The following is a 24,641-nucleotide window of genomic DNA, read 5'->3' on the forward strand; positions in this document are numbered from 1 at the left end:
AGGTTTCCCACATCAGATTGATCGTTTCCCACGCTTTCATTATGCTCAGGGCGTTTCCCTTTCTTATTCTTAGTGGCTTCATAGCCTTCGGTTACTACTCTCTGGGCGTCAATGGCGACTCCCGCGCTTCTCAAAGTACGTGTTCCGGACATTCTCATGTACCGTTTGATTTGTTTCAATAATATACGGCGTGTTCAAAAAAGTGTAAAGTAGCTAGCTTATGTAATGCTATGCTACGACGCGACTTGGCCGAAACAGAACAGAACCGAGTGATATTGAGCAAAAGAGATACGGTACATGGTAGAGTAGCGGGCGTTTATATGCCTACGCCTCGTAGTAATGTGATTTGGGCGCCATATGGTGTTGAGGCGCCATCGTTGTCGTTGTAAGTGACCGCATCCAATGGGATGCGGTATTTGGTCTATTGCATCATGCCGCCTCGCGGCGGCTTACAAAGCGTATACGGTACTACTATACTACCGTTACAGGCGGATTGGAGGTGACAACGCTGAGTCTTAGGCACATATCCAATGCTTTTTCAACTATTCAAGGCAAACTCGAGTACGGCCTTCGCACGGGCTATCGCGAAGCCCTCGTTCACCAGAACAAACGCAAGTAACATATCGTTCAGTACAGGATTTTCGCTTGAAGCTTCTCACGAGGGTCGCTTCGCCCAATCTCTGATCCGAATGGGACGGAAGTATCGTCAATATCACTTGGCTAAAAGTCGGCTTGTACTTGGCGGCGCACGACTGCCACAACACGCGGACTTCTGGAGTCGTATCTTTACGGGTACCCCACGCGTGTTGTGTCCAGGCCGGAGAAAGGTGCCTTGTGGACGGAAGAAATAGCCTTTGGTTCCTCACGGCTCCGTCGCGCGAGGACATGTTATACAAGATCTAGAGCAAAGGTCTTTGCATTCCGAGCGCTAAATAGAAAGGAACAATGCGGCCATCGAAACTCGCAGCTCATCAGGTACTATCGCCTGTCGCCTTCCACCACCTCGACCCGGCACCGGTCTCCGTTACATAAACCTCAATCTCGCCAATCGCTGCTCCCTCAGAGGTTGCACAAGATGAGGAGCGACGCGATCCCGATGATGCCGCCGAAACCGACCGCGAAGATGCCGCCGACGAGCCCGAGGCCAAGAGAGACGGGGCCGTTCCTGCAGTGAATTCGAAACCAGAGCAGCGGGCGCACATCAGCTATTTTTAGCACAGGGGGATCACATCGGTCGCGAGCGGAAAGAACGACGCACCAGTCGGAGGGGAGGACGAGGGCGGCGAGGGCGGCGGTGCCGTTGATACCGACCGAGCTGCAGGCAGTACTGTATGCGGTGAGGGCGGGCGTAGAGCCGACGTTGGGGTGCGGCTGGGGCACGTTGCGCTTGATGAGGTCGTTGAAGAGACATTGCTCGCACATGGTGACCGCCATCACGGTCGCGTTCGAGCACAAGCAGGAGTTGTCTTCGTTGCAGTTCTGCGGGAACAGATCGAGCGGAGCGTGAGCGAACGGGTGCCGAAGAAACGGGACGGATGACGGGACGCAGGTGTGGTCGGGGTGGCGATGCGATGATGGCGGAGTTGCCGCCGACGTGGGATTGGATGAGAGATGGCAGATACGTGATGCAGAGAAAGGCAGAGCAGGCGGCAGAGGGGGGGGTGGCCGAGGAAAGACAGGGAGACGTACGGTCGCAATGCTGCTAGCATTGGTGCATTGGCTCGTGCACTGGAGAAATGGGCGTTTGAGTTCACAGGCTAGAACAGCGAGGATGAGCGACATACCGTGGACGGGACATCGCCTTGCTGGAAGGTAACCAGTTGAGGAAGCGAGATGTTCGCCTTGTTGAACGTAACCTGAAAGGCGATAGCTGTGATATATCGTAGGGCTTAGCGCAAAGCCCGGAATGACTGTTCCAGATTGTGCACCTTGGCTGGCAAGCGCGGCGAAAAGAGCGAGGACGGCAACGAAGGAGCGCATGATTGACAAGAGACTGCAAAGACGAGAGCTGAAGCAAATAGGGGGCACGAAGGCGAGGATGCGACCGGCGCAGGCGAGAGGACGAGGAGGAAGGAACAAGGACAAGGAGCACTGCTGCACCGCTACAGCCACCGAGGTCGCGACGAGATCTCCGGTCTGGCCGGCGCACGTGACGGCCACGCTCGTTGATCACACCCACCGACACCGACCCGGACATGGCGCCCCTCGCGTACGCCGGTGCATTGCAGCCCAAGAAAAAAGCGCGTTATTCTCCCTCGTTATCACAAAACAAATGTTCTAACAATGTTCTCGTACGATACTGTTCTCAATAACAACTATAACGTTCGTGTATGCGTCCGTATTCCGGCAATGCAGGCGGATCTACAACAGATTGCGGACAGCCTGAAGATCGAGAGCGGGGGCACGAAGGAGGAGCTCCAGGCGAGGATCAAACGTCACCTCGACGCAAACCAGGACAAACTCGAAGACGACCCCGTCTTCGCCGGCCTCTACTCTCGCCGTCGCCGCGGCTCCAGCAAGCCACCTCCTGCGTCCGTCTCCTATCCTTCGTCTGTACCCGTTCGCGTCTAATCAAACACTCGTCATCTCAGCGTCAACGCTGAGCCATCTAAACCTTCACGCGCGAGACACAGAGCCCTTGAGGCTGTTCAGGAGCAGCCAGCCCCAGCGACGCCCGCCGCCGACCTTCAGCACGTCTCCTCTCTCCTCAAGTCGCCCTTCAATGGCCGCCCGTCCGGTCCTCCTTCTCAGGCTGCGTCTCCGGCGCCCGTTCGCCACGTACAGCCCGAAGAGGAAGAATTCGAGGGCTTCACGCTCGAGGAGCTTGGCTATCACGACAGAAGGGACACGCTCTCAAACGTATTCCATGGCGCCGCGGACGCGCTTGGGCAGCTGAGTGCGCTCATACCCCGCGCGGCGAGCCCGACGAAGATGCTCGAAGCTGTTCAGCCTCAGGCAGAAGAGATCCTCGCGCGTGCACGCAGGGGCCAGCGGATGGGGACCCTCATTTTTGCGGACCTGCAAGACGTATGCTCCTCTCGTCCCTACGCCTCGCGTCACGGCGTTCTGATTGTTCCGTGAATTTGTCAGTTATGTTCCTCCGCGCGCACAATATGGCTTTTCAGCGCGTTCATGGAGCTGATCGGCATCCTCGTGGCCGTTGTTCCTTGGACCTCAGTTGAGGTTAGCGTCCTCCATGTATCGTTTTACCCCTCTAATTCAGGATACCCTTCCTTTGAAGGTTCACCTACTCCCTGAATCTAAAGTCCTCCAGCAACATTACCTCCGCCTGCCCTACGCCCCGCTTGCCGCTTTCCAAACGCGCGCGCTCTGGCTTATCCTCTGGCACCGCGCGTTTCCCGCCCTCATCCTGCCGGCCATCTGCGGCTTCTTCTGCTCGTTCGTACCTCCGTCCCAACCCACTCAACAACGTGAGTAATCCCCACTCGCGTGCCAGCTCCTACTGAATGCCACCCTCTGAGCAGATATGGGGAACGCCTACGACACGTACAATACCGTGCCGTCGGCCTCGCGCCCTGGCTCGCCTCGGCTACACCGTCGCGCAATAACCCCCGCCGGCGAAATAGACCACGAAGACGCGCTCGTGCGCCTCGATCGCACGGTACCACCCCTTGCCGGCCGCCAAAATTTTTTCGCGTCTCCCGAGCCTGTACCGAAGACAACCGTGGTAGTCCGCCCGTTCGACGCGTTGACAGCATCCATCGTCCGCCTCGTAGCGGACATCGCGTACCCGTATGCCAAGCTCGAATCACAGGTGCGCCATTCATCCGTATTCTGTCGCCGTCCGTCTCTGAACTTCATCTTCTCGATTCTCTTATGAAGATTGTTGGCATCGACGTCCTGGGTCCTCGCCTTCGCGTTCTCACCGCTGGCCTCATCGTTGCGCTCGCCTTCTCCGAGGCGCTCTCCAAACGGCGAGCATAAAGCGAGCCTGCCGCGATACCAAGAGCCTCATTGCTATGATCCTATGACGATGATCATCATGATATCTATCCCTATATCTATTCGCTACTCGATGTTGTGTCATATATCTGACCGGTTTCTTGGCCCTTGTTTCTCTGATATATTCTTCGTCTCACAACAGCTCTTGGATCGTCCGATGGGCCCTGTACATAGTTCGCATCGTGGCGTCTTGACTACGTTCCGTCCTTACTTTGCGAAGCTCAGTTGTACGCAGTACATGTTGACCACTGTATCAGTGTTTATCTTGTTCCATAGTTCGTTCCACACTCAATACATGCTCGATCCTCATCCACATTCGTAGCTAAAACAAACACGCCCGCAACCGATATCTGGGGTTAGGACTCGTTCAGGAGCAACATGGATCAGAACGACCGCAGTGAGATCTGCGGTTTTGCGGCCTGCTGCGCGGAACCTGCGGCCCGCGAACCGACTGCTTGTCGCACCGCGGTCTCGAGCGTGTCGCGCGCCGCCTGATCGAGACGCGCAGTCACGTCCTTGAACGCGGCCGCGTCGGTCGTAGCGAACGCCAGGATCTGCGCAACAACTTCCGTATGTATCGGCGTCGGCGGAACCTGGCCGGAAGAGTCGAGCAGGAGCGCGAGAGTTGGGAGCAGGACGCCGAGCGCCAACGCGCCTGTGGTCAGTGACTGGTCAATGGCGTCGATCACCGCGATTCAGGAAGTCATTACTCACGCTGGTCGGGGGGAACGACGGCGAAGAAGGCAGCGAATGCCTTGACCACCTCGCTCGCGCCCGCACTGTGTTTGTCGGTGGCCCCACCTTCCGCGAGCACAGTTGCGATGCGGGCAACGTACTCCACCAGACCGGGAAGGAGCATCTTCGTGCAATGCCGGAGCATGAGGTTCCCATTCGAGGCGGCTACGATGAGCGTCTTGGCGCAATGCACGGCCGTAAGGGAAACCTGTTGATGCGTGAGCCACGCGACAGGCATACCAAAGCAGAGGCTGCACACCTCTTCCTCATCTAGTAATTTCTCGCTGATGATGAAGCAGCAGTGCTCAATGGCGGGCCTGCCAACCTTGACGGTGGGCGGTACGACAGTCAAGATCAGCACGGCTGCGAGCAAGTTGGTCTTTATCTTCCGCGACACCACGGGTCCCGCCCGTCCCCTGTTGTAGCGGACAGTCAGCTAAGCGCTACAAACGCAAACGCAGATAAATGCAGCCGTACTAACCTCATCTGGTCGATGTTGCTTAAGCAGCTCGATAGTATCGCATGTGCGACGCGGTCATACTTGCCGCTCGGTGCCTCACTCTTCACCTCCAATAAGCTCTTAAGCGACTGCAAAGTCGGGCTGGTGATGTCGATAGGCGAATTCTCCTCTTTCAGGAATTCTTACCGGGTATGTTTTTCAACCTGACTGTAATTGCGGACTCATGAAGTACTCACCGTTGTAAAGGGAGACCGCTACAGCGCGCAGTTCCTCTGTCCAGGCGGGACCAAATGTCAACGCCACCGTGGCAAAGGCGTCAAAGCCTACGTTGACTAACTGGATCCGGTCGGTGGCACTTGCATCGGCATCTGGGGAATGCTTCAGCGAACATGTCTTCATAGTAGGATTACACTCACGGATGATGCTAGTATTGGCCCCTGGGATGGCATTGCGAAGCACCTGACCGCATATACGCAGACAATGCGTATGCGCAATACCTGACGGGAAACCCTCTCTCAGATCAGCGCTAGGAGGGGCGGAAGGGATGAGAAAGGTACTATGGGCCGAGCTGTATGCCTACGTACCTCTGTACCTGAGGCGCATGACTCGATGCAAGCTCAGCTACCATTCCAACCAGACGGACCTGTACGGACGGTGGTTCCGTCATCGCGATTCGGTAGCAGAGGCTGATCAGCTCCTGGAATGCGGGTGTCTGGAGGAAGCTAGTTCCAGAGTACTCTGGGCGCACGAGGTACTTTAGTGCCTGCAACGCGATGATGGACGTTTGTCGAGTCGATTGCGCGCCACCAGCAGCTGACTCGACTGAGGAAGTTGCTAGAGCTTCATACGCCAGACCGAAAAGCACAAAGAAGAAAGTTGCAGGATCCTCGCGAGCCTTGGCATTATCGGCAGCCACGCCGTCCGATGGTTCGCGACCATCGATAGCGGCGAGAACGAAGGGGTCCTGTGTTTGCATCGCAATATTCACGGCGTGCAAAATGACTGACCAAGTATCTCGATAATACTGCACGAGGACAATTTAGTCATCGTGAGTAAGTCAGGAGACGGTTCATACCGGAAGGAAGACATCTTTGCCGAGGCTGAAGCTAGTCGCATCGATGGTGACGGAGCTAGCGTCCTGCGACATATCTGATCCAGCTTGAATGCTTGCGTAATCGCGCAAACAGGCTATCCAGGAGGACGCCAAGGTCGCGCGGTGAGGCTTCAAGACATCCAGCAGATACGGTTGGTGCATGCTAGCAACTGCCAACTCTGCCCAAGCTGAAACGGTCGCTATGCGAATCATAACTGACGCGTTCGGGCTTAAGTCACGAGCATCCCCCAGCGAGATGGTCCCATCCTCTGGACAAGTTTAAGAAATCTCCTATACCAAAGAACCGGCACATTACCTTTCGACTGCTCTAGGGCAGATGTTAGCAACTTAAGGATTCTGCCCATTCTTGTAACATCTTTGACTATCCCGGAGCCCACGAATACGGCGCATGCCTTCACCGCGGATGCAAGGATTTCGGGGGTAGAGTCGGCTGAGAATGCTGGCGTGAGCGCGGCCGTGATCGGCGCTTGATGTTGCTCAAGTAGCAGCGATTCCTCATAATCGGGATCGGGGGACCTCGAGAACACCTATGCGAATAAGTATCAGTACGCGAACTGTGTTTTGAATTTGGGCCGTACTTCGAGGACATCTCGCAGCAGCTGTAAACCCTGCAGACGAACATCTGGAACGTAGGCTGCTGATGCCGTGAATGCCATCTTGATGAGATCTGACACTCGGGTAACCAATAGACCCTTGGGCGAGAGTCCCTGGCGAAGTGCGAATGGAATATCTATATGTTCTCGCCTTCCTGAAGATGCTATTGTGGAGCAAATTGCATGCAGGCATTGCAACGCGAAGAGTTGGGTCCTCCAACGCGACGTGACTTGCCCACCAGATGACAACTCCGTCGTACCCAGACTAAGTGACTCTCCTTCGTCATCTTGGAGAGCACCCGGTTTTGAGGCAGCGTCAGCAGCTCGCTGCGACGCCGTCGTGCGTGACATGATCCTTTGGCACAAGTCAATCCAAGCCGACGGGTTATAAACGACCGTCTGTTGAAGCCAACTCGTGATGACGTTTCGCACTCCGTCGATGGATGGGTCGCTATCCAACATCGCGAAAAGCTCTTCGACCAGTCGATCGCCACCGATCTTCGACATAGCCAGGGCATCCTTCTGTACGAGTTGATAAAGTGCATTGATCGACGCCAGCTTGAGAGGGCGACGCGACGAGCCGAGATGCGCTCTAAACTGCAGCACAAACTCCTGTATGCGTACATGCTCCGGAGCGAACATCAAGAAGTGCTGGATACCCTTGATGGCCTCCACTCGGATGCCTTCATCTTCTTCCAACGAAAATTCTTGAACCAGGCCAAGGATGAGCGCACGAGTTCTACTAGATTCCTGAATGTCTGGTCCGAGGACATTGATGACCGCGTCGACGGTTTGGCATGCAGGTTGATAGACAGGAAGGTCCCCGCTCAAGTTCGAGGCGTTTAGCGTTCCACCTTCCGGTTCGTGGGTTTCGAGGGTGTATAACTTGAGGAGAATTCCTAAGGTGCTATGCACGAAGGGGGCATAGGCAAGACTCGCCGCGTTGATAACCTGACTGAGCGCGTACACTGCCCAGAAATGGACGACAGGATGTGGATCATTGCCCAGCGAAATAAGCACATTGACCGTTGTCTTGAGCAGCGGGCCTGCTGCTAGTCCACCAACATGTTCATAGATGGACCCGAAGGCCAACGCGCATCCAGCACGTGCATATGGATCGCGGTTGCTCACGACCTGATCGACCAAGGTCTTGATCTGGGCAGTCAGGAAGCTGGTGCCAGCGACGCTGGCCAGGCGGCCGATGGATTCACTGCCAGCTGCACGCAGCGTGACGTCTCCCTCGACTATCGAGTCCTGATGGAGCGTGTTAGGCCAGTCGAACGCTCATAAGAATCGCACATGCCTTCAGGAAAGGCGACAGCGCCGTGGTTACTTGAGCACTGCACAAGTTGTCTCGTATTTGGTTCGCGGGCAAGGTGGCAGAAACCCGTAGTGACATCAGTATCGCGATCGCGGCATTGACTGAAACTGCAGCTTTCCGCCCAGCGTTTCTTTCTAGTTTAGGGGACTTGACAGAGTCAAGCAGTTGAGTAACGGCACGAACACAGGCTGTAGTATCCTGCAGAGGAAGTATTTGCGCGAAAAGTTCGATAGCTGCATCTACTACCCCAGTAGCGGGCGGTGGGGTGTCTATACCGTGTGCGGAGCCATCTCTTGTTTGACAGAGGCCGAGTGTGTCGTGCTCATTTGATGTCAAGATGGGCTTTCGTAGCTACGGGGATCGTTTGTCGAGGGACATGATGATAATAATATTTACGCACCATTTCATCGAGGTGATTCTCGACTGTATCGCGGTTGAGACGAGCAGATGCTGTCGCTCGATCTTCGGTCTCGAGGCCTGTGAGGCCATAGGCATACGCATCCACACTTTGCCAGATGGACGTGAACGAGCCAGAAGACGATGCAATGGCTGCCTGTACGGATGATCCAGCATATCCCTCCGGGCTGGCAAATAAGGACACTGTCGACTGTATCAAGCTGGCTTGCGTCGATTCGGCGATGCTAGAGAAGCCGAGCGCAGTGAAGCACTGATATATGCGGCGCCGCAGGAGCGTCTCGCGAGTCCTCAAGTTCATGGCCTTGGACGAACCGATTTCGGGGGGTTCTTCAATGGGTTGCGATATGAATGTGTTGGCGAAGGACAAAGCATTCGCCAATAAGGACGAGATGCGGCGAGCGACGTCCAAGGTAACGAGGCTGGCATTGTACCTCAGGAAATTGAGGACAGCGCCGAGCGCGCTTTCGCGTACGTGGAGCAAAAACATCCATTCAGTGACGCTTCGGCTCATGGCGTCTTTGCTAGTATGCTTTGGTAGGGCATTTCGCCAGAGGACCAGGAGCTGGGCGAGATGCGCACGAACGAAGTTGGGCCCGAGAGCCATCAGGGAGGCTATCATCGTCCACGCAACCTCGACTTCGACGCCAGCCACCTTCACGTCATGTTCGGCCGCGCGCTTCAACAGCAGCGTAGCCATATCCAGGGCCTTCACGCTGATGTCGTACGAGACATACAGCGGTTGTTCTGCGATGATTGCGATGAGCGCTGACAGACCGTAGGCATGGCCCAGAGTTCGGGTGTCGATATCGGAGGGTGCAGCTGGGGACGTGATGGAGGTGATATCGCGCTGCAACAATTCCATAACGCTGAAGACGACCTTGGGCAACCGAAGCGGAGCGGCGTGACAGAGGCGCTTCAGCGTCCACGCAGCATGCACCCGCGTAGTATGGCTTGGATGACCCAGGAGAGTGACGAGGGGTTCTGCCAAAGCTTCCTACAGCACTCGTTAGAATGCGATCGCTGTAAGTATGCGGCAAGCAATGGCTCACCTGAACAGGTGGAGGTGCATTTCCCAGTTGCTCTAGGAGCCCTCCAACTTCCTTCAGCGCAATCGTCAGGACCTGCGATGGAGGGGCGACCTGCCCAGGCATCAGGGCTGGCCACTTCCGGAGATAAGTGCTAGACAGCTCTTGAATCGCAGTGATTTGCGCCTGTTCGCTCAGCAATCGATCTCCTATGAGCTCCCTCAGCAGCAGTCCGATAAGTCTGCGAGCCAGGAGGATTTCGTAGCGGGTGCTTAGGCTGCGTGCATGCGTGACTAACTCCGACATGAAATGCTGGACAATCGTAGTGTAGTTTCGCTCCACGAATTGCGATCCAAGTCTGGTGAGCGTCGCGGCGTAGAAGTCAAAAATGCCAATGCGAGCTTTCCGGGTAGTGTTCAGTTTATTGTAAGGCGTTGAGAGCTGATGTAGCATTTCAACAGGTGTCAGGATGGTTTTCACGTCCTCAGGATCCATCTTGACTACAGGGGGAGGATCATCGTCTTCGACCTCCTCCCCGGCCTTCGGATCTTTCTTTTTGGTCTTCTTCTGCTCCGGGACGACCACAACCAACCGCTGTTGTGTGAGCGCAAGGAAATGTCCTACAAGACGAGACAAGGAGCATCTTGTAAGCTGATCGGCGCCGTCGAGCGACTTGACGCATAGCGTGACCAAGGACTCGACTTCAGCTGGAGTAATCTGTGTCTCGCCTTCGGGATGCATCACAATGAGAACCTGGGAAGGCATGAATTACTGGAGAAGGATGAAGCGGCGATTGACTCACATCAGAAGCGGCTCTCTGGACCGCCAATGCCTTATCATTTAGTCCCTGCCTCATATACTTCACGATGTCTCTAGAGGTAGCCTCCGTGACTGCCCGCTTCGCCGAAGATATAGTTTTCTCGAGCGCAATGAGAGCGTGATATCGTAGAAGTGTTGACTGGAGAAGGAAAGATCAGGCAAATAGGCTACGAGGGTTGAGATGGATGTGTACGCTGTTCGATCTGTATATCTTGATTGTTATATTCACTACCTCGGACACGAGGGACATGACCTGCGAGGTCGAACGTCAGTGAAGGAAGAAGGGCTACGTATGCATATACGAGCGTACTTGGGTCCCGAATTCCGCCATTAGTTCACCGACACAATACAGGGAAGCTCTGAGCAGTTGTTAATGAATGAAGTATGAAGCACGCTCTGCAGACTTGCGTCTTGTGGGTGTCACGATCGAACGCCTTCACGTCCCCGGCTATCTTGAGGAACGTCTGAATCGTATCATATAGCGTCTTGGTTTCTCCCGTCCGGTAGATATGAAGCAAACATCTCGATACCGCATTGCGAAACGGGCGTCCTGGGGATGGAAAGGGAGCCGGTGCAGCTATAACCTTGACGAGTGCTGCTTCCGCATCGTTCTGAATGGACTTGAGTGCATCCTACCAGCCTGTGAGTTGTACCACAACGTATATGTCGTAATGTGCGCACCGTGGACTTGTCTTTGAGAGCGTTCTCCGTCGCAGAGAGCCACTGAAATAGATACCTCTCACCACCATCCTCGGCAAGTTGGGACTAACAGGCCACCATGAAGCATGTGTCGGCCAGAACGTCACCGCCGTTACGCACCTCGTCCAGGGCATCAAAATCGGTCTTCTTGGAGGCCATGGTATATGCAAGACTCGAGAGATCCTCTGGTACGCCAGCGTATGGGATCTTGGAAGAGACGATCACGATCACGCATTCTCGCAGCGCTTGCGCATCTCCGTTCGTGCCACCGTCATCAGCGCACACGCGCTGGCCATGGTCTCAACGTTTCTATCATCGGCATCTCTACTTGTCGGTCTACAATTACTGTCAAGACTCCTCACATTCGGTCTCAACCAAGCTCTGCTCCGCTTTGTCTCGCCTCAAGCATTTGGCACGGCCGCCATCCAATTCGAGCTCCTCTTGAGCACTATCCTGTTCCTCAGTCGAGAGGGTATCCGGAACAGTCTTCTTCGTGCATGGCCGGCTCGCACAAATAGCGAGGAGAAGAGTGTCAATAATGTGCCGCTTGCTATCACCAATGTCTCCACATTACCCGTTCTCCTGGGCCTTCCCTTGGCCATAGGCTTCTCATCGCTCTATCTCAGTTCCTCGTCGTCTACGACGTCAGGTCAGCCTTTCTTCAAAGCTTCAGTGGCTCTTTATGCCCTTGCTGCGGTCATTGAACTAGCGACTGAGCCGATGCACATCAGGTAGCAGTGTATTCCATGGAGATACAAACTCATGTACCGTACCGACGTTGCTTTATTCCAGAACAATGGGAGGACTGCGCACTCAGGTCCGAGTGCGAGCTGAGGGTCTCGGCGTGATATTGAAGTCCTTGACCACTTTCACCGTCTTGGTCGCGGAAGTGAAAGTGGTGAAAGGGGCGAGTACGGACGCTCGATGGGCTTTGCTCGCTTTCGCGTGCGGTCAGCTAGCCTATGCTTTGACGATATTCGGAGTATATGGCTTCAGCTACAATTTCTCCGTTGCCTTGGTGCCAAGACGTCCCATACAGGCGGCACAGGATGAGTCGTGAGTGACCGCCCTTGATACAATCACCACTGACTTATACTTCCGCACAGAACGACGGGACAAGCACACCTTGTCATGGGCTTCTTTGACTCCACGATGTTCCATGTGTCCCTCAACATGACCTACCAGTCGGTCGTCAAGCACTTCCTGACAGAGGGAGATAAGATCATCATTTCAAGAGTAAGCCCGTTAGCCGACCAAGGAGGATATGCCGTCGCTGTGAATTATGGTGAACGACCTTCGAACCTTCGTACTTCGCGGTACTCAACTCCCAAACATCAGGGTCTCTCATCGCGCGGATTGCATTCCAGCCAATCGAAGAAATGCTCAGAGTATTCTTCTCGAAGACGCTGGCAACCGAATCCTCAACGAGCTCCGTAAATCGCGCCGCGCTTCAAGATGCATCTCGCGTCCTCACAGGCATCCTCAACGCACAACTCGCGCTGTCAATCATCATACTGACTTTTGGCCCTCTTTACCTCCCGATTGCCCTGGGAATACTACTTCCTGTGCGTTATTTGTCGACCAGTGCGCCGAAGGTACTCGAGGCATGGATCTGGTATATCCCTGTCCTAGCTATCAACGGCGGTCTCGAGGCATTCCTTTCAAGCGTTGCTACACCGACTGACATCAAGAGGCAAAGTCGGTGGGTTCAGACCTCTCTCTTTTCTAGGGCAGGAACTCATCGGTCGTAGATGGATGGCCGTGTTCTCGGGAGTCTACATAGCCGCCGCGCTCACTCTTTTTTCATATGGCGTCGGCGATGCTTCGCTTGTGTACGCCAACGTCATCAACCTTTCAGCTCGCATTGTCTATTGTCTTAGCTTTGTCTCATCTTACTTCCGTCAACACCAAGGACAAGGACCGCGGTGGAGAACTACATTCCCTGGCTGGTCCGTGCTAGTATTGTCGGGTTTATCCAGCATTGCAGTGCGACGAAGTGCAAGGATTTTCCACGTCCAAGAGCGTGTGCTGGAGGGGCGACGAGGCTTGTTGGGCTTAACCGTCGTGATGCATACTGCGGTTGGAGGCACACTGGCTGCTATTACCCTTTTGGTATGGTGGTATCGAGCAGGTAGGTACGTTGCAATGCCTAGAACTAGAAAACAGTCGTGACCATGTCCAATACAACGAGCTACCCGGTTGCCCTGGATACACTACAGGAAACATGTTGAATCTACGGTTCTTCTACCACCATCTCAAGCCCCCTCCTTCCACAAGTCAAAAATTTCGTCCACTGACGCTGGTGTCCATCCTCGTCCCGCCGTACTCCCGCTGCCCATAGCGCTGGTGCCCGCCATCCGCGCTACCTGCCTGATCCCTACCTCAAGCGCACTTGCGTCCGCCGTGCCCTCGGGCGGTGGACGCCCCGCGCACTGCGTGTATGCCTGCGCTGCTAGCAACTTCAAGTGAGCGAGCACTGGTGCCGGCGGGACCGCGCGTCGGACGAGGTACCACGCTAACTTGCGCTGCGTTTCGCTATCCTCTCCACCTTCGGGCGGCGGTGCGCCACGGGCGTAACACGCGAGCGCTTTCTTAAACCGCACGTCATCGCGTGTGGACTGTTCCAGCCGCGCGTCGAGCGCCTGCACGGCGCCCGCGACGGTTGACGGACGCAGCAGCGGAGGCCTTGTCATCGCCGCGCCGCCCTCCGCAGCTGCACGACGTTCGTATTGTCCACGATAGAACTCGTGAGCGAAGCAAAGGTCGTGGAGGCGCAACATGAAGAAACGCTCGGCAGGATCCATAGTTCGATGCTGATAAAGCGTGAGGAGCGCCTGAAGCGCCTGCGGCTTGTCGCCTACAACGGCGTCGACGAGGCTCGCGTGTGCGTATGTTCGGAAAAGTTTCTCTGCCTCTGTTTCCTCCTTTCCGTCCCCGCTCGGCCCGCGACATAGATGATCAGCGAACGCGAGGAATACGACGTCATTCGAGAACGAGCCAATAAACCGTCCTATGTCGCCAGCTGGGTGCAGCCGCTCGTCGCCCGCCTGGGGCACGTCGAGCACCGCCGCTTCGCCAGTGCCTGCTCCTGAGCGCACGAAGAGACTCCGCGCGCCCTTCGGGTCCTCGACGTAACTCAGGAATGCTGTCCGTCGCTTGACGAGCAATGTCTGGCCTCTCAGCAGCGCATCTCGGTGGCGCGGGTAGCGGGCGAGATCGAGGTAGAACGGCCAGTAGCGCGGTGTGTCGACCCGGATGGACAACAGTCGGTCGAGGTCCGGAATGAGCGTCGGCGCGATCAGTTGTGTTGTGCCTGTCGGCCCGCCTGGCGAGCTGGGATCGTCCTTCACCTTGATCTTTATTGGCAGGTAAACGACCTCCTTGGTATCCACATCTCGCGCGATCAGGCACCGGGGTTCGACAGCGAGTACCCATAGGTGCCGCAGCGCCTGCAGGTAGCTCTTGTTATCCGAGCTGCTGTGCGCCCAGCGCGGGTAGAACGCCGTGACCATCGCTGCCACCGCCGCGTCGGACGTGCCGAGCGTGAAGCGCCCTCCGCCAAGAAAGAGCAGCCCGAGCGAGAGATGCGTAGCAAGGTAGGTCCCATATCGGATCGGCTGGTTGTACATCCCGTACGCGTACCGCAGTCGGCGGAGGCAATTTATCTCGCCCGTGCCGGCCATGATCATGCAGAGTGCGATTGAGATGGTATTTAGCCCCTCGCGGATCGTCGCGCGTTTAATGCGCGAGTCGAACGCGGTGCCTGTATGGAGAAAATAATCAGGCGCGTGTAGTATCGTGGCAGGTCGACTCACCCGTTGTGTATGCCAAACGGCTGTACAGATCGTAATAGCCTATGACAAGAAGATACGCTTCCTCTCTCGCAGTGCCTGCATATTTGAGGCCGATTGCAAAAGCACATCCCGCCAGAATGTTATAGTATGCCAGCTCCAACGAGTCGTCTACCGCAATCCCCTTCATCTTCACGTCCAGCGCATTGGTAATCTTAACCGGGATCTGCTCGTTCACCCATTCCTTACTCGGCGTAATCTCGTCCCACATGATTAACGCCCGCGCAATCGCGCGGACCATCAGGAAGCTCGGCTGGATCGCGTTGAGCTCGACTGTGGTATCCGGAATTGCGAGCAGGTGGGCGACGTCTCTCCGACCGGTGCGCAGGAACATCAGCCCCACGGCGATTGTCGCGGCTGGTGAGCTGAGGTTGAGATCAAACGTGGGCTTGCGCGGGGTTCCGTCCTTGGTAACCAGATTCTCGCCGTGGACGAGGACTTGTAGCCGTTCCAATAGTCGGGTGTCGGCAGGGATAGCGGCTCCCTTCCCTAGCATTATCATGCCGAAAGCCAGGGCGGCGGAAAGAGTGTACGCTTCTCTGTGCTCGTTGGTGAGGTCTGGCTGTATGAGGTCCCGTCGCGTTAACTGAGCGAGGCACACTTCCGCCATTCGACGGTTCTTTGTGCCCATGTAAAGCAGACCGATGCCAGCCAAACCGGCAGTCTGGGTCATTAACGATACGTTAAGATCCACATTTGGCGTAGGAAGCAATGCAGGGGTGTGAATCGCCAGCAGTTTCGTGACGTGCTCGTCGCCACTGCCCACATGAGCGGCTGAAAGCCCGAGCAAGATGGCGATAGATGTTAGGTCGTGCTTGGGCGTCAAGTAGTGAAACGTGTGCCATGTCAATAGATCTCGCAAATGGCCATTGAGACCGAGGGCATAGAGGAAGCCTGCATGCTCAGGTGTTAATTCCGAGGGTTTGTTGAATGCGATCCAGGAGCTCGATACGGCCGTGGCAGATGGAGCGATGCGTAGTCCGGCAGCCACCCCATTGTGGAACTCGCCCCACTGCGTGCATTCTGCTGGGAGCTTGGTTGTCTGATCGAGGTGCAGGACAACGTTCTGAGGTAGCAAGCGAATAGCAAACTCCATCTTCGGGATGGCGTAAGTCTCTCTGCGCAGAGCACCCATCGAGCCGAAGGTGAACATCGCTCTTCCATACGGTAGGGCAAGAGTCCTCTCTGCTACTCGTAAGACTTGGTGTTGTTGTTCTTTCGCAACCTCGTGCTCGCTAAGAAAGACTCAGCGTGTATAAAACCGAACCCTGCTGAGACACGAACCTCGCATCCGGTCGTTCCACTAGCTTGATCCCTGGAATGAGAGATGAAGAGAGCATTCGCGCTACTTCTGCCATCCGCTGATCTTGCCCGAACCTGATCTTAGTGAAATCTTCAAGGTCAAGTTCGGTGCCGGTGGGTCCAGAATTCTCAGAAGGCCCTGCGGCGTTCGCCCTAGCGGTTATTTCTTCAGTAGTCGGTCTACGACTCGCAGAATTCTGTAACAAGAGAGATCAACTAGTGGCAAAGATCATCAAAACAAGCCACTCACGAGATGGTCCTTGATGGAACGGTAACCATCGTTAAAGAGGAGTTCGGGCGGAGCGCTTGTACCTTCGGCGAGATCGTTCCTGCCTATCAACTTGTATCCCTCTGCGGGCCAGTTGGCAGGAGGTGAAAATTGACACGTCCGCGCAGCTTCCCGAAGCGGTGCCACTAGCCCTAAAGGCAAGCCGTCCAGCGTCTCTGCTCCTGTGCCATGGCGCATGAGGACTTGCATGGCATGTTGGGTGCGTTTTCCAACATCAGGAACACTGCGGTCTGCGAGCGCTGCAAAGACCGCTGCCAAATGTCGCAAGGGTCTAAAAACATCAACCCGCCCCAATGCTCCTGAGGGACTGTCCCCGAGTAATGTGGAAACTAAGTTGACCCTATCAGACAGATCTGCACCCGTGCGAACACCGTTCAACCGATTCAACAACGATGTCGTTTCATCCGTCGGCCAGACTGGTAGAGCAGTCGCCGGCGTGGAGTTACTGGCATGCGATGCTTTAAGTTCGTGTCGCTTTGAGTCATCAGACGGCAGGAAAGTGCATTGCGCGTGCTTACCTGGCGCGTAAGGATCAGGCCACTCTGAGACAGCCGAAGGAAGGAGGCGCTTCCAATAATCAGCCCACTCCGGGCGAACCAACTGCGCAAGACGGCAAATCAAAGGGACCAATCGCAGCAGTTGATGATGCCAAGAGATGAATAAACGCAAAGTTTCGCCCAAAAGATGCAGTGCAAGAAGGGCGGGACGAACTAGTGCGAGATTCACGACATCAGTCGGACGTTCGCATTGCTCCTCGAGCGCCGGTGGCAATCGTAGCTTCCTAAGGACGGGATCTCCGATGTGACGGCGGTGCGAGCCTGACGAATGTAAACGCAGCCAAGGGTTATTGTTTGGATCAACAAGAGATGGCGACGAATCAAAGCCCAGAACGTTGTACAAGGACTTGCGCATGCAATCCCATTGCGCGTCCGATGCAGGGCTAAAGCTTTGCGACGACCACAGCCGCAAAAAATGAGAGTGCAGGGCATAGAAGTCGTCGTGGGGCAAGGCGGTCGACATCGAAAGCAAGACCATGTTGACCAGTCGGCTCGTAGGCAGCAGATCCAGACACGCGCGCATGCGTTTCCCGCTCTCAAGGGCCAATGTTACTGTAGTCAGTGCAGGGTTCTCGAACGCAGAGATGGGCCCATGTTTCACACCAGCGTCGTCGATCATCATCGATGTTCGCTCGTTGCTCGGGAGATCGCCGTCGCGAAATACTACTGGCAGCTCCTGGTGACCGTGCGTGATGAGTGCCGTAGCACCTGACGGCTTCAGAATCAATAAATCCCGACAACTCGGTCGAGTTGCCTTTACAGAGACGGCTGCTCGTGCTTTGAAGTTCCTAAAGGGTGATACAAGGAATGATTTGTCTTCTTGGCGAACGAGAGAGAAAGTGCGGAGATCCTCAGTTGCTGGTAGACATATAGCGATCAAGGAACTCTCAAAGGACCCATCCCAGCGCGAGTCAAAGATTGTGACTTGAATGCGATACCACGAACGCGCACTAAGATGCACCGCTCAATTAGATTAGTGAAATCGAAGCTCGATTTTCACTCACTCGTGTTCTGTGACATCTGTTTCATACAACTTCTGCACCCAGAAGGATGCCTGCTGCCGCGCATGCGAGGGAAAATGTAGACTGTCAGAAGAGGGCAGATCACTCTTTGCCCGAAGGTCCATGCGATCCATGGTAAAACTCAGTTCGTTCCGAGTTGAAGAATGTTGACGAGTATGACTGAACGCGGTGTCCTGAACAACGATCGGTTCCGAATCCTTTTGCTTATCGTTTTCTGCCATTGCCATGAGCGCCTCCATGGTAATCCCTGTGGACAATGAAGGTGCCATTTCCGAGCGAAGGGGAGGCAGTGACGGCATATGTGCTCTCTGCGGCATGCCAGACCTTGATCGTACTGTATCGTCATCCTCAACAGGCTGTCCCTCGTCTGGGTATTCGGGCTTCGATCCGCTCTTCTTCGATCTCTTGGGACGGAGCGGTGTAGGCGTGTCCTTCGGCTTGACATAAGCGTAACGCCATATGGTCAAGATCTTCTTTTCTACGTCTATGGTTATCATGATCTCGTCGGCCGCGTCGAGACCGAACATATGGAACACCGCAAGCACGACATCGTGGGGAGAGATTGACCTGAGAGGACTCGAGCATTGTTTGTCTTCGTCTATGAGGGAGGCTCCGGAAAAGCCGTCTCCTTTTATTCCTTCGGTTAAGCCCACTGCTGATAACTCGGCGAAGGGATTTGTCAATGAAAAGATAGTAGGAAGAGGTTCTTCGCCAGAACGGTCAGCATCGTCAATCTCAGTCTGAGGAAGGTGGCGTTGAATGATGACACCATAAGGAAAAGCTGCCCAAGCGCGGCGCACGATGAAAGGGAGGCTGAGACTGTATGTTAAGCCATTGAGTAAGTAGATGTGGGCATTGTTCCGCATAAAAACGAAGACAGCACGCGAACGAGCAACCGTGTTTGCTGCTGCCTTCCTCTGGTCGTGATCTGGATCTTGTCGATGAAAAGGCCCGAAGATAGGGCGTCCGAAAGCTTCAGCGCTAGCCCATGCGGACGGAGCATGTTGACTCTTTTGTCCGGGAGATCCGCCCGACTCGAAGTTCTGATGAAGATAACCGAGACATGCCCAATGTATTCTCTCGTTCTCGTCTTTGAAGTTCCATTGCCTCTTGATAATGCCGCCCACCGAGTGCACTAAAGTATAGTCATCCCAGCTGAGCTCCTCTTCGCCGGGCAGCTCATCGGTGTACGTGGTGACGACGGAATGGGCTGATGAATCATCAAGGGTGCTGGGTAAACGATCAGAACCAGCTAGTGCGGATCGTATAGAGGCGAGAAGCGCGGAGTCATGGCCTGCTTGAGGTGTTGTTGACTTTCCAGCCGAGAAACGTCGAAGCCGTTCAATGGCGGACTCGGCGGGACCAATGATGGATACTGGAATTGGATAGTCCATCAATCGCACGATGTGCAATAGAATAGCCTTCCTCAACCGTGAGGCGTGGCTAACTACAAGATAGGAATACGGGCACGCACGAAGAGGTCCAAGCCTAGATGACGTCCCACCACTTCACACTCTATCTATTCGTTCCACTTGTGCCAGTGTTCGGTTATCCGGATAGAGATTGAGGACAGCAACAACCTGAGGGATCGGTGTTATGAAATCGCTTGTAACAACCACCAGCTCAGGCCGAGCGATCGAGCGTGAAGGTTACATGCTCGTCACGTGCTACGCGTCAAGCATACTGACGTCACGCTGAAGCCGGTCACGGCGTTGTGTCACTTCCTACCTTCGTTCGTCATAAGTACAAGGCACTGCAGCCATACCAGTTACCATTGACGATCAGGCTCCTATGCACGGAGGAGTATGCGCACCAGTAACCGCAAGTGCACCAGGAAGCTCGCATCTACGTAAACAAGCACCCAGTGAGTATTCCACGCGACTTCGACGCGACAAAGAACAGGTGCTTTGCACATGGGGCCCTACCTCCTCCAGCAAGCGATGAAGATACCAACGCCCGCCATTTCCCGCTGGCAGCGGCTGTGCCAGATCGAGTGCACTAGGGTACCATCCAATGCAAGAATATACAGGTGACACTCAACGCCATCGATCTCTTTCTTCCACTTGTAATGGAGTTGAACCTGATAGGAAACGATTCGTCCCCCAAAAGTATTCTCATCTCTAAGAGATGGTGTGCACCCCGAGGAGGTTCTCTCCCTGAGCCCCTTTCCTTGGTGACAGAATTCAGCCTGGTACTTTACGCCTTTCATTCCACTCGTTCCATTGGCTCGCTATCCTACAAGCAATGGAAGGCGGGGAAGCCCAACATATGATTACCCAGAGATCGATATCCGCCGGCGAAGCTTTCCGGCGAATATGGAGGAGCGGGAAACCGGCTACCGAGATCGCCGAAGGATGAGCTTAAACAGGGGCTTGGAAGATCTGTTCCAAGGACGACAGGAGCTTGCCGAGGAATTAGCCTTTTCCACCTACCACTCAAGGGCCTGGCCTAGAATTGGACTGCGATACAATCGTCCGCGAGCGGTGACTCCCTTATTCTTCGATGACGTTCAAGCGGCCCACGAAAACAGAACTAACGCCGAGGAGGGAGGAGGCTCGGCTATAGACGGGGGGAATGCTGTAGGTCATGTAACGCCTGCAGAGCTTTCTTTGGCATGGTAGTAAACGGTATTATCCAGAGGTAGATAACGTGTGTATACATCGACAGGAACGTGACAGGGGGCATTGCGGTACTGAGCTTTGCCCTTTTATGATCAACGCCATCGCGATGGCGGCCTTCATGCACCGTTAACGCCATTTACTTTCAAACCCGCGCTCACCAGCGCAGCGCGCCTCGCGCCGACAGCCTGCAACCTTGGTTTGTGGTTTCGCCAGGGGAGAACAAATATTGTACGAACCTGGTTAAGTTTGTCAAGCATGACCACCGTCATAGGCCAGTCAACGCAAGCATCGGTGATAGATACACCGTGCTTGAGACCGGAGGGACCTGTCATTAGACACACAGAGTCAGGTCTGATATTAGCGTCGTAATACAACACACGCGCCTTCGGCCGGCACGTCTTGCCTTCCACCGTTGATATGGCTCTCGATCATCACGCCGACGATACTCTTCGAATACGGCGAACCCGAACGTAACTGGTCGCAGATTGAATCGAGCACGCGCGGCTGATTGAGGTGGTTTTTCTGCGAGTTGCCATCTGTCCCGACGCAAGGTTGTACGTCAACACCCGCCCGCTTGTTTAGAGAATCAGTCCACGTACGACTGCAGTCAATCATGATGCCAGGATGATGCCCTGGCCGCGCCTTCTCGATGGCAGCCACGGCAGCGCGCACATCCTCCTCATGATAATTCGGACCCTTGTTCGCGCCTCGCAGGATCACATGCACGTCCTTGTTGCCTACATTTCGACCCGCAGGTGAGTGGCTAACAGAACCAGAGTACGACCGACGACATCGCACCTTTCGTCTTGACGATGGCGGCCAGGCCCTGTTCAGTGACGCCCATGAAAGCGTGGGGATGAGACGATGCACGCATCGCGTCGACGGCAACTGTTGCAAAGCATGAATTAGCCTCGAAGCGGATGATAATAAGAGAGATAGGTTGTATCATACGCACTTGTGACGCTACCGTCAGTGCCGTTTTTGAACCCAATCGGGAAGGAGACGCCAGACGCCAACTCGCGATGCAACTGGCTTTCGGTGGTACGTGCACCTGGTCATTCCGATGCAAATGATAAGTACGATCCCATGACGCTGCAGTGGGAGTATCTATTTAACGTACCTATCGCACCCCAGCTCACAAGGTCGCTGATGAATTGTGGGCTAATGGTATCCAACAGTTCGCAGCCGACAGGTACGCCCATCTGTGTGAGCGAGATCAGAAGACTTCTCGCCCTCCGAAGTCCTATGGGGAGAACCGAATCAGTCCGTTGATCCACGTCAAGGAAACAACAATGTCCAAATCTGGGATGTCTAGGCTTTGGGCCCGGTGCAAGGGTATGGTGTCGATGATCTGGTGCTTACCTTTGTTAATCTGGAAGGAGCCGTCAATGTCGGGATCGTTGATGAGACCCTTCCATCCAACCGTCGTACGCGGTTTCTGTTCGTTCCAGTATGAGTTACACGTTGTTTCACGCTTTCGCTCGTTGACGTACTTCACTGGAATGGTGTCAGTATAGCACGGCGAGTGCGAAGTCAATATACACGCACAAATAGGCCCTCATGACGATGAGTAGGTTTGGCCAGTCGGGGATTTTGGCTTTGAGAAGGTTCGCGTATTCGATGGCCTGCTCTGTCGAGTGGATCGAACAAGGGCCCACGATCACTAGAATCCTGGCAAGGTGACCGGATGTCAGAGATATACGGGCACGTATCGCGCAGGTAAATACGGACCGATCATCCTTGCCGGCGATGATCTGTGCCGCTGCATAGCGCGCGAGAACTATTGTTTTCTGCGCGTCGGATTTCGTAGGCAGCTCATGGCGGAGGAGGGACGGTTGAATCAAGGGATCGTACTGTGAAGACGCGACATTCAGGCTGCGCGGGACAATAGAGAGAAGAAAAATTCGTACACCAGAGACCCTGCGATCCTGAAGGTACTGCTCCATCTTCTCCAGGTCAATATGCTCTAGCTCGGGGTAGGGCGTCTCATTCCCCGGGGCGATGGTTGACGCCATTTTATGTCCTTTTGGGTCTGGCCGCGACGATCGGGTACAACCGCCTCTGTTGCGGGTCGTCGGAATCAGTTGATGGCCGTTGAGGGCGACGTCCGGTTTGCTCGCTGGGCCGGCTGGAAGAAGAGATGGAGATCTGCAGTTCTTTACTGCAGATTCGAGTCATCGCACGTGCTTATCTCACAGAAAATAAGACGTCATCCACGTATCGCTGACGTGGCTGTGCTTCGCGTAAAGCACCGACCACTGGCATGGCCGGCTTTATTTACGGTCATCGTCTAGACAAACGGATATCATCACAGTGATCAAAGGTTGGCCGAGGTTAGGCGGATTGCAAGCGCGTACAAGGACAAACATCAAGCATACAAGGAAAGGATCCCCTCAGCTACTCGCCATTCAGCTCGTGCACTGTCGACGTCAAATTCTCGGGCATTGCTGAGGTCGAGCAACTTGTTGACGCCAGCTTTCCCCCCATTTGCTGCGGCGATGTCCACATCAAGCGAGTACATTCCAGGCACTTCCAGTAGCAAACGCCGCGGCTCGAGATCCAGCGCGGACTTCGAGACGAGATCGCGCGTCTGATGCGAAGTTCAGTTACAACAGGTGCCGAGGGAACTATATGAATGCACTCACCATTCCCGGCACTCGTATGTCCACTCGGATCTGATCACCCTGCTGGGACCAGCTCCACTCAGGACTTCGGGTTTGCAACAGCCTCGGAGACGCCTCGTCGGCCGCGACTATCGGACCGGACATCGGCCCTCCATCGTTCGTTGAAGATCGTTTCAGGATCCCTTTGGGCTTGAGCTTCGGTGAGGACACATCCTGCACCGGTGAAGGGTCAATCTCTTCAATGAGCTTTTTCTTTCCTTGGTGCGTCTCGGGCTGGGGTATTATTTCCGCGGTCCCGTGGCGGGAGTTGCCTAAGAATGCAACAGGGAGCGCAATCAACATACGCACACGTCCGAGAACGAGACGGTCCCTACCCGTTTGGTACGCAGGACTTGGATTTAGCTCGAGTAATGCTTGTGGAACGAGAACCGTTCGTGGCTCGAGTTTGCCTTTGGAGGCGATATTGGGGGTCTTGATGTCCCTGGAGAGAGGTATACCGGACTGGGATTCGATGTGTTGTAAAGCGAGCTCTGCAGGAAATGAAAATGCCCCTCAGCTACCCTGTACGCGTCGGAGGATGAAACGCACGTACCAACAAGGAAGAACCGGAACTCGGTGTCCGCAGCCGCCCGAGATTTGAGCTTGCTATTCACCACCGCATCGAACACGAGAGACTTGTTCCCAGCTGCGTGAGCATCAGGCCCTCAGTCAATCTCCCGTTCCCATCTCGGGCGGCAGTAAAAACATATAGGGTCCGAACCTTTGTCTTGTGCCTCGCGACCATGAGAGACGACGACAGGCACGAACCATCCACCTTCATTATTCGGATCGTCCGGATCCTGACCTGACAAGAGTTACCAGCATGAGCTCGAGCGTGGCGTTCCCAATCTCTCGGACCGCCGACCTTGCATGGCTTTCTGGATTATCTCCTCCGACCCTGGAGGTGGAGACGGTACTGCATGATCATATGCTACGGCGCATAGGTCTATGAGCAAGAACCTTGCATACATGCAACACTTGGGTATACTCACCGATGTTGATGAATACCTTCAGCCCTTTAGGGACCGGAATCGCGCGCACATGCGAAGGTCCGTCCAAGCGATTGGCACTGGAGCTTGCGGTAGCCGACGCGCTGTCCACCGGGGGCACATACGATCCAGCTTGGGTTGCATATGTCTTGATACAGAAACCAGGCGACGGAGAGAGTGAAAGACTGACTAGACCTGCGG

At 55.0% G+C, this 24,641-nt stretch overlaps 6 protein-coding genes across 6 annotated transcripts; 1 reads left to right on the plus strand and 5 right to left on the minus strand.

Annotated features, from left to right (window-relative positions):
* Positions 1–1,059: 1,059 nt before the first annotated feature.
* Positions 1,060–1,980, minus strand: PUNSTDRAFT_137345 (uncharacterized protein; the record flags this gene model as incomplete). Its single annotated transcript, XM_007386985.1, has 5 exons — positions 1,060–1,165; positions 1,259–1,479; positions 1,690–1,728; positions 1,785–1,870; positions 1,929–1,980. 5 exons carry the CDS (start codon positions 1,978–1,980, stop codon positions 1,060–1,062), a joined length of 504 nt encoding a protein of 167 aa, XP_007387047.1.
* Positions 1,981–2,197: 217 nt separating this feature from the next.
* On the minus strand, positions 2,198–11,305 carry PUNSTDRAFT_145761 (clathrin-coated vesicle protein; the record flags this gene model as incomplete). The annotated part of the gene is made up of 25 exons (XM_007386986.1): positions 2,198–2,240; positions 2,356–2,531; positions 2,592–3,027; positions 3,091–3,183; positions 3,242–3,431; positions 3,486–3,775; positions 3,844–4,618; positions 4,678–4,906; positions 4,958–5,114; positions 5,180–5,339; positions 5,395–5,526; positions 5,575–5,684; positions 5,743–6,182; positions 6,234–6,520; positions 6,568–6,799; positions 6,851–8,119; positions 8,169–8,537; positions 8,587–9,597; positions 9,653–10,381; positions 10,431–10,586; positions 10,641–10,700; positions 10,758–10,806; positions 10,841–11,079; positions 11,129–11,212; positions 11,267–11,305. 19 exons carry the CDS (start codon positions 11,303–11,305, stop codon positions 4,347–4,349), a joined length of 6,024 nt encoding a protein of 2,007 aa, XP_007387048.1. The 3' UTR covers positions 2,198–2,240; positions 2,356–2,531; positions 2,592–3,027; positions 3,091–3,183; positions 3,242–3,431; positions 3,486–3,775; positions 3,844–4,346.
* Positions 11,306–11,440: 135 nt separating this feature from the next.
* On the plus strand, positions 11,441–13,318 carry PUNSTDRAFT_73935 (Rft-1-domain-containing protein; the record flags this gene model as incomplete). The annotated part of the gene is made up of 5 exons (XM_007386987.1): positions 11,441–11,877; positions 11,939–12,174; positions 12,267–12,431; positions 12,485–12,848; positions 12,898–13,318. 5 exons carry the CDS (start codon positions 11,441–11,443, stop codon positions 13,316–13,318), a joined length of 1,623 nt encoding a protein of 540 aa, XP_007387049.1.
* PUNSTDRAFT_106906 (uncharacterized protein) lies at positions 13,269–19,561 on the minus strand (the record flags this gene model as incomplete). The annotated part of the gene is made up of 7 exons (XM_007386988.1): positions 13,269–14,909; positions 14,962–16,232; positions 16,282–16,496; positions 16,550–17,046; positions 17,107–18,095; positions 18,150–18,202; positions 18,347–19,561. 7 exons carry the CDS (start codon positions 19,559–19,561, stop codon positions 13,402–13,404), a joined length of 5,748 nt encoding a protein of 1,915 aa, XP_007387050.1. The 3' UTR covers positions 13,269–13,401.
* Positions 19,562–20,744: 1,183 nt separating this feature from the next.
* Positions 20,745–23,024, minus strand: PUNSTDRAFT_122265 (3-deoxy-7-phosphoheptulonate synthase). Its single transcript, XM_007386989.1, has 12 exons — positions 22,699–23,024; positions 22,520–22,641; positions 22,337–22,459; positions 22,282–22,285; positions 22,151–22,226; positions 21,909–22,031; positions 21,744–21,839; positions 21,587–21,676; positions 21,388–21,525; positions 21,172–21,324; positions 21,025–21,113; positions 20,745–20,973 (listed from the first exon to the last, which is right to left on the minus strand). The coding sequence occupies exons 1-12, from the start codon at positions 22,801–22,803 to the stop codon at positions 20,905–20,907; spliced, it is 1,188 nt and encodes a 395-aa protein (XP_007387051.1). The 5' UTR covers positions 22,804–23,024; the 3' UTR covers positions 20,745–20,904.
* Positions 23,025–23,116: 92 nt separating this feature from the next.
* PUNSTDRAFT_91505 (uncharacterized protein) lies at positions 23,117–24,545 on the minus strand. The gene is made up of 7 exons (XM_007386990.1): positions 24,444–24,545; positions 24,317–24,382; positions 24,173–24,256; positions 24,005–24,097; positions 23,787–23,942; positions 23,434–23,723; positions 23,117–23,378 (listed from the first exon to the last, which is right to left on the minus strand). The coding sequence occupies exons 2-7, from the start codon at positions 24,321–24,323 to the stop codon at positions 23,157–23,159; spliced, it is 852 nt and encodes a 283-aa protein (XP_007387052.1). The 5' UTR covers positions 24,324–24,382; positions 24,444–24,545; the 3' UTR covers positions 23,117–23,156.
* Positions 24,546–24,641: the final 96 nt, after the last annotated feature.

The sequence above is a fragment of the Punctularia strigosozonata genome (genome assembly GCF_000264995.1).
Source record: "Punctularia strigosozonata HHB-11173 SS5 unplaced genomic scaffold PUNSTscaffold_12, whole genome shotgun sequence".
Classification (NCBI taxonomy): domain Eukaryota; kingdom Fungi; phylum Basidiomycota; class Agaricomycetes; order Corticiales; family Punctulariaceae; genus Punctularia; species Punctularia strigosozonata.

Bases quoted from the DNA above. Each gene is read 5' to 3' on its own strand.
- PUNSTDRAFT_122265 (XM_007386989.1), bottom strand. From the start codon at position 22,803: ATGGCGTCAACCATCGCCCCGGGGAATGAGACGCCCTACCCCGAGCTA. The intron at 22,032-22,150 runs GTAAGCACCAGA...TTCTCCCCATAG, and splicing joins CTCCTTCCAGATTAACAAAG to GACTTCGGAGGGCGAGAAGT. The intron at 21,677-21,743 runs GTGCGTATGATA...GCTTTGCAACAG, and splicing joins CACTGACGGTAGCGTCACAA to TTGCCGTCGACGCGATGCGT.
- PUNSTDRAFT_91505 (XM_007386990.1), bottom strand. The intron at 24,098-24,172 runs GTTCGGACCCTA...ATGCTCACGCAG, and splicing joins TCGCGAGGCACAAGACAAAG to CTGGGAACAAGTCTCTCGTG. The intron at 23,724-23,786 runs GTAGGGACCGTC...TTGCATTCTTAG, and splicing joins AAGTCCTGCGTACCAAACGG to GCAACTCCCGCCACGGGACC.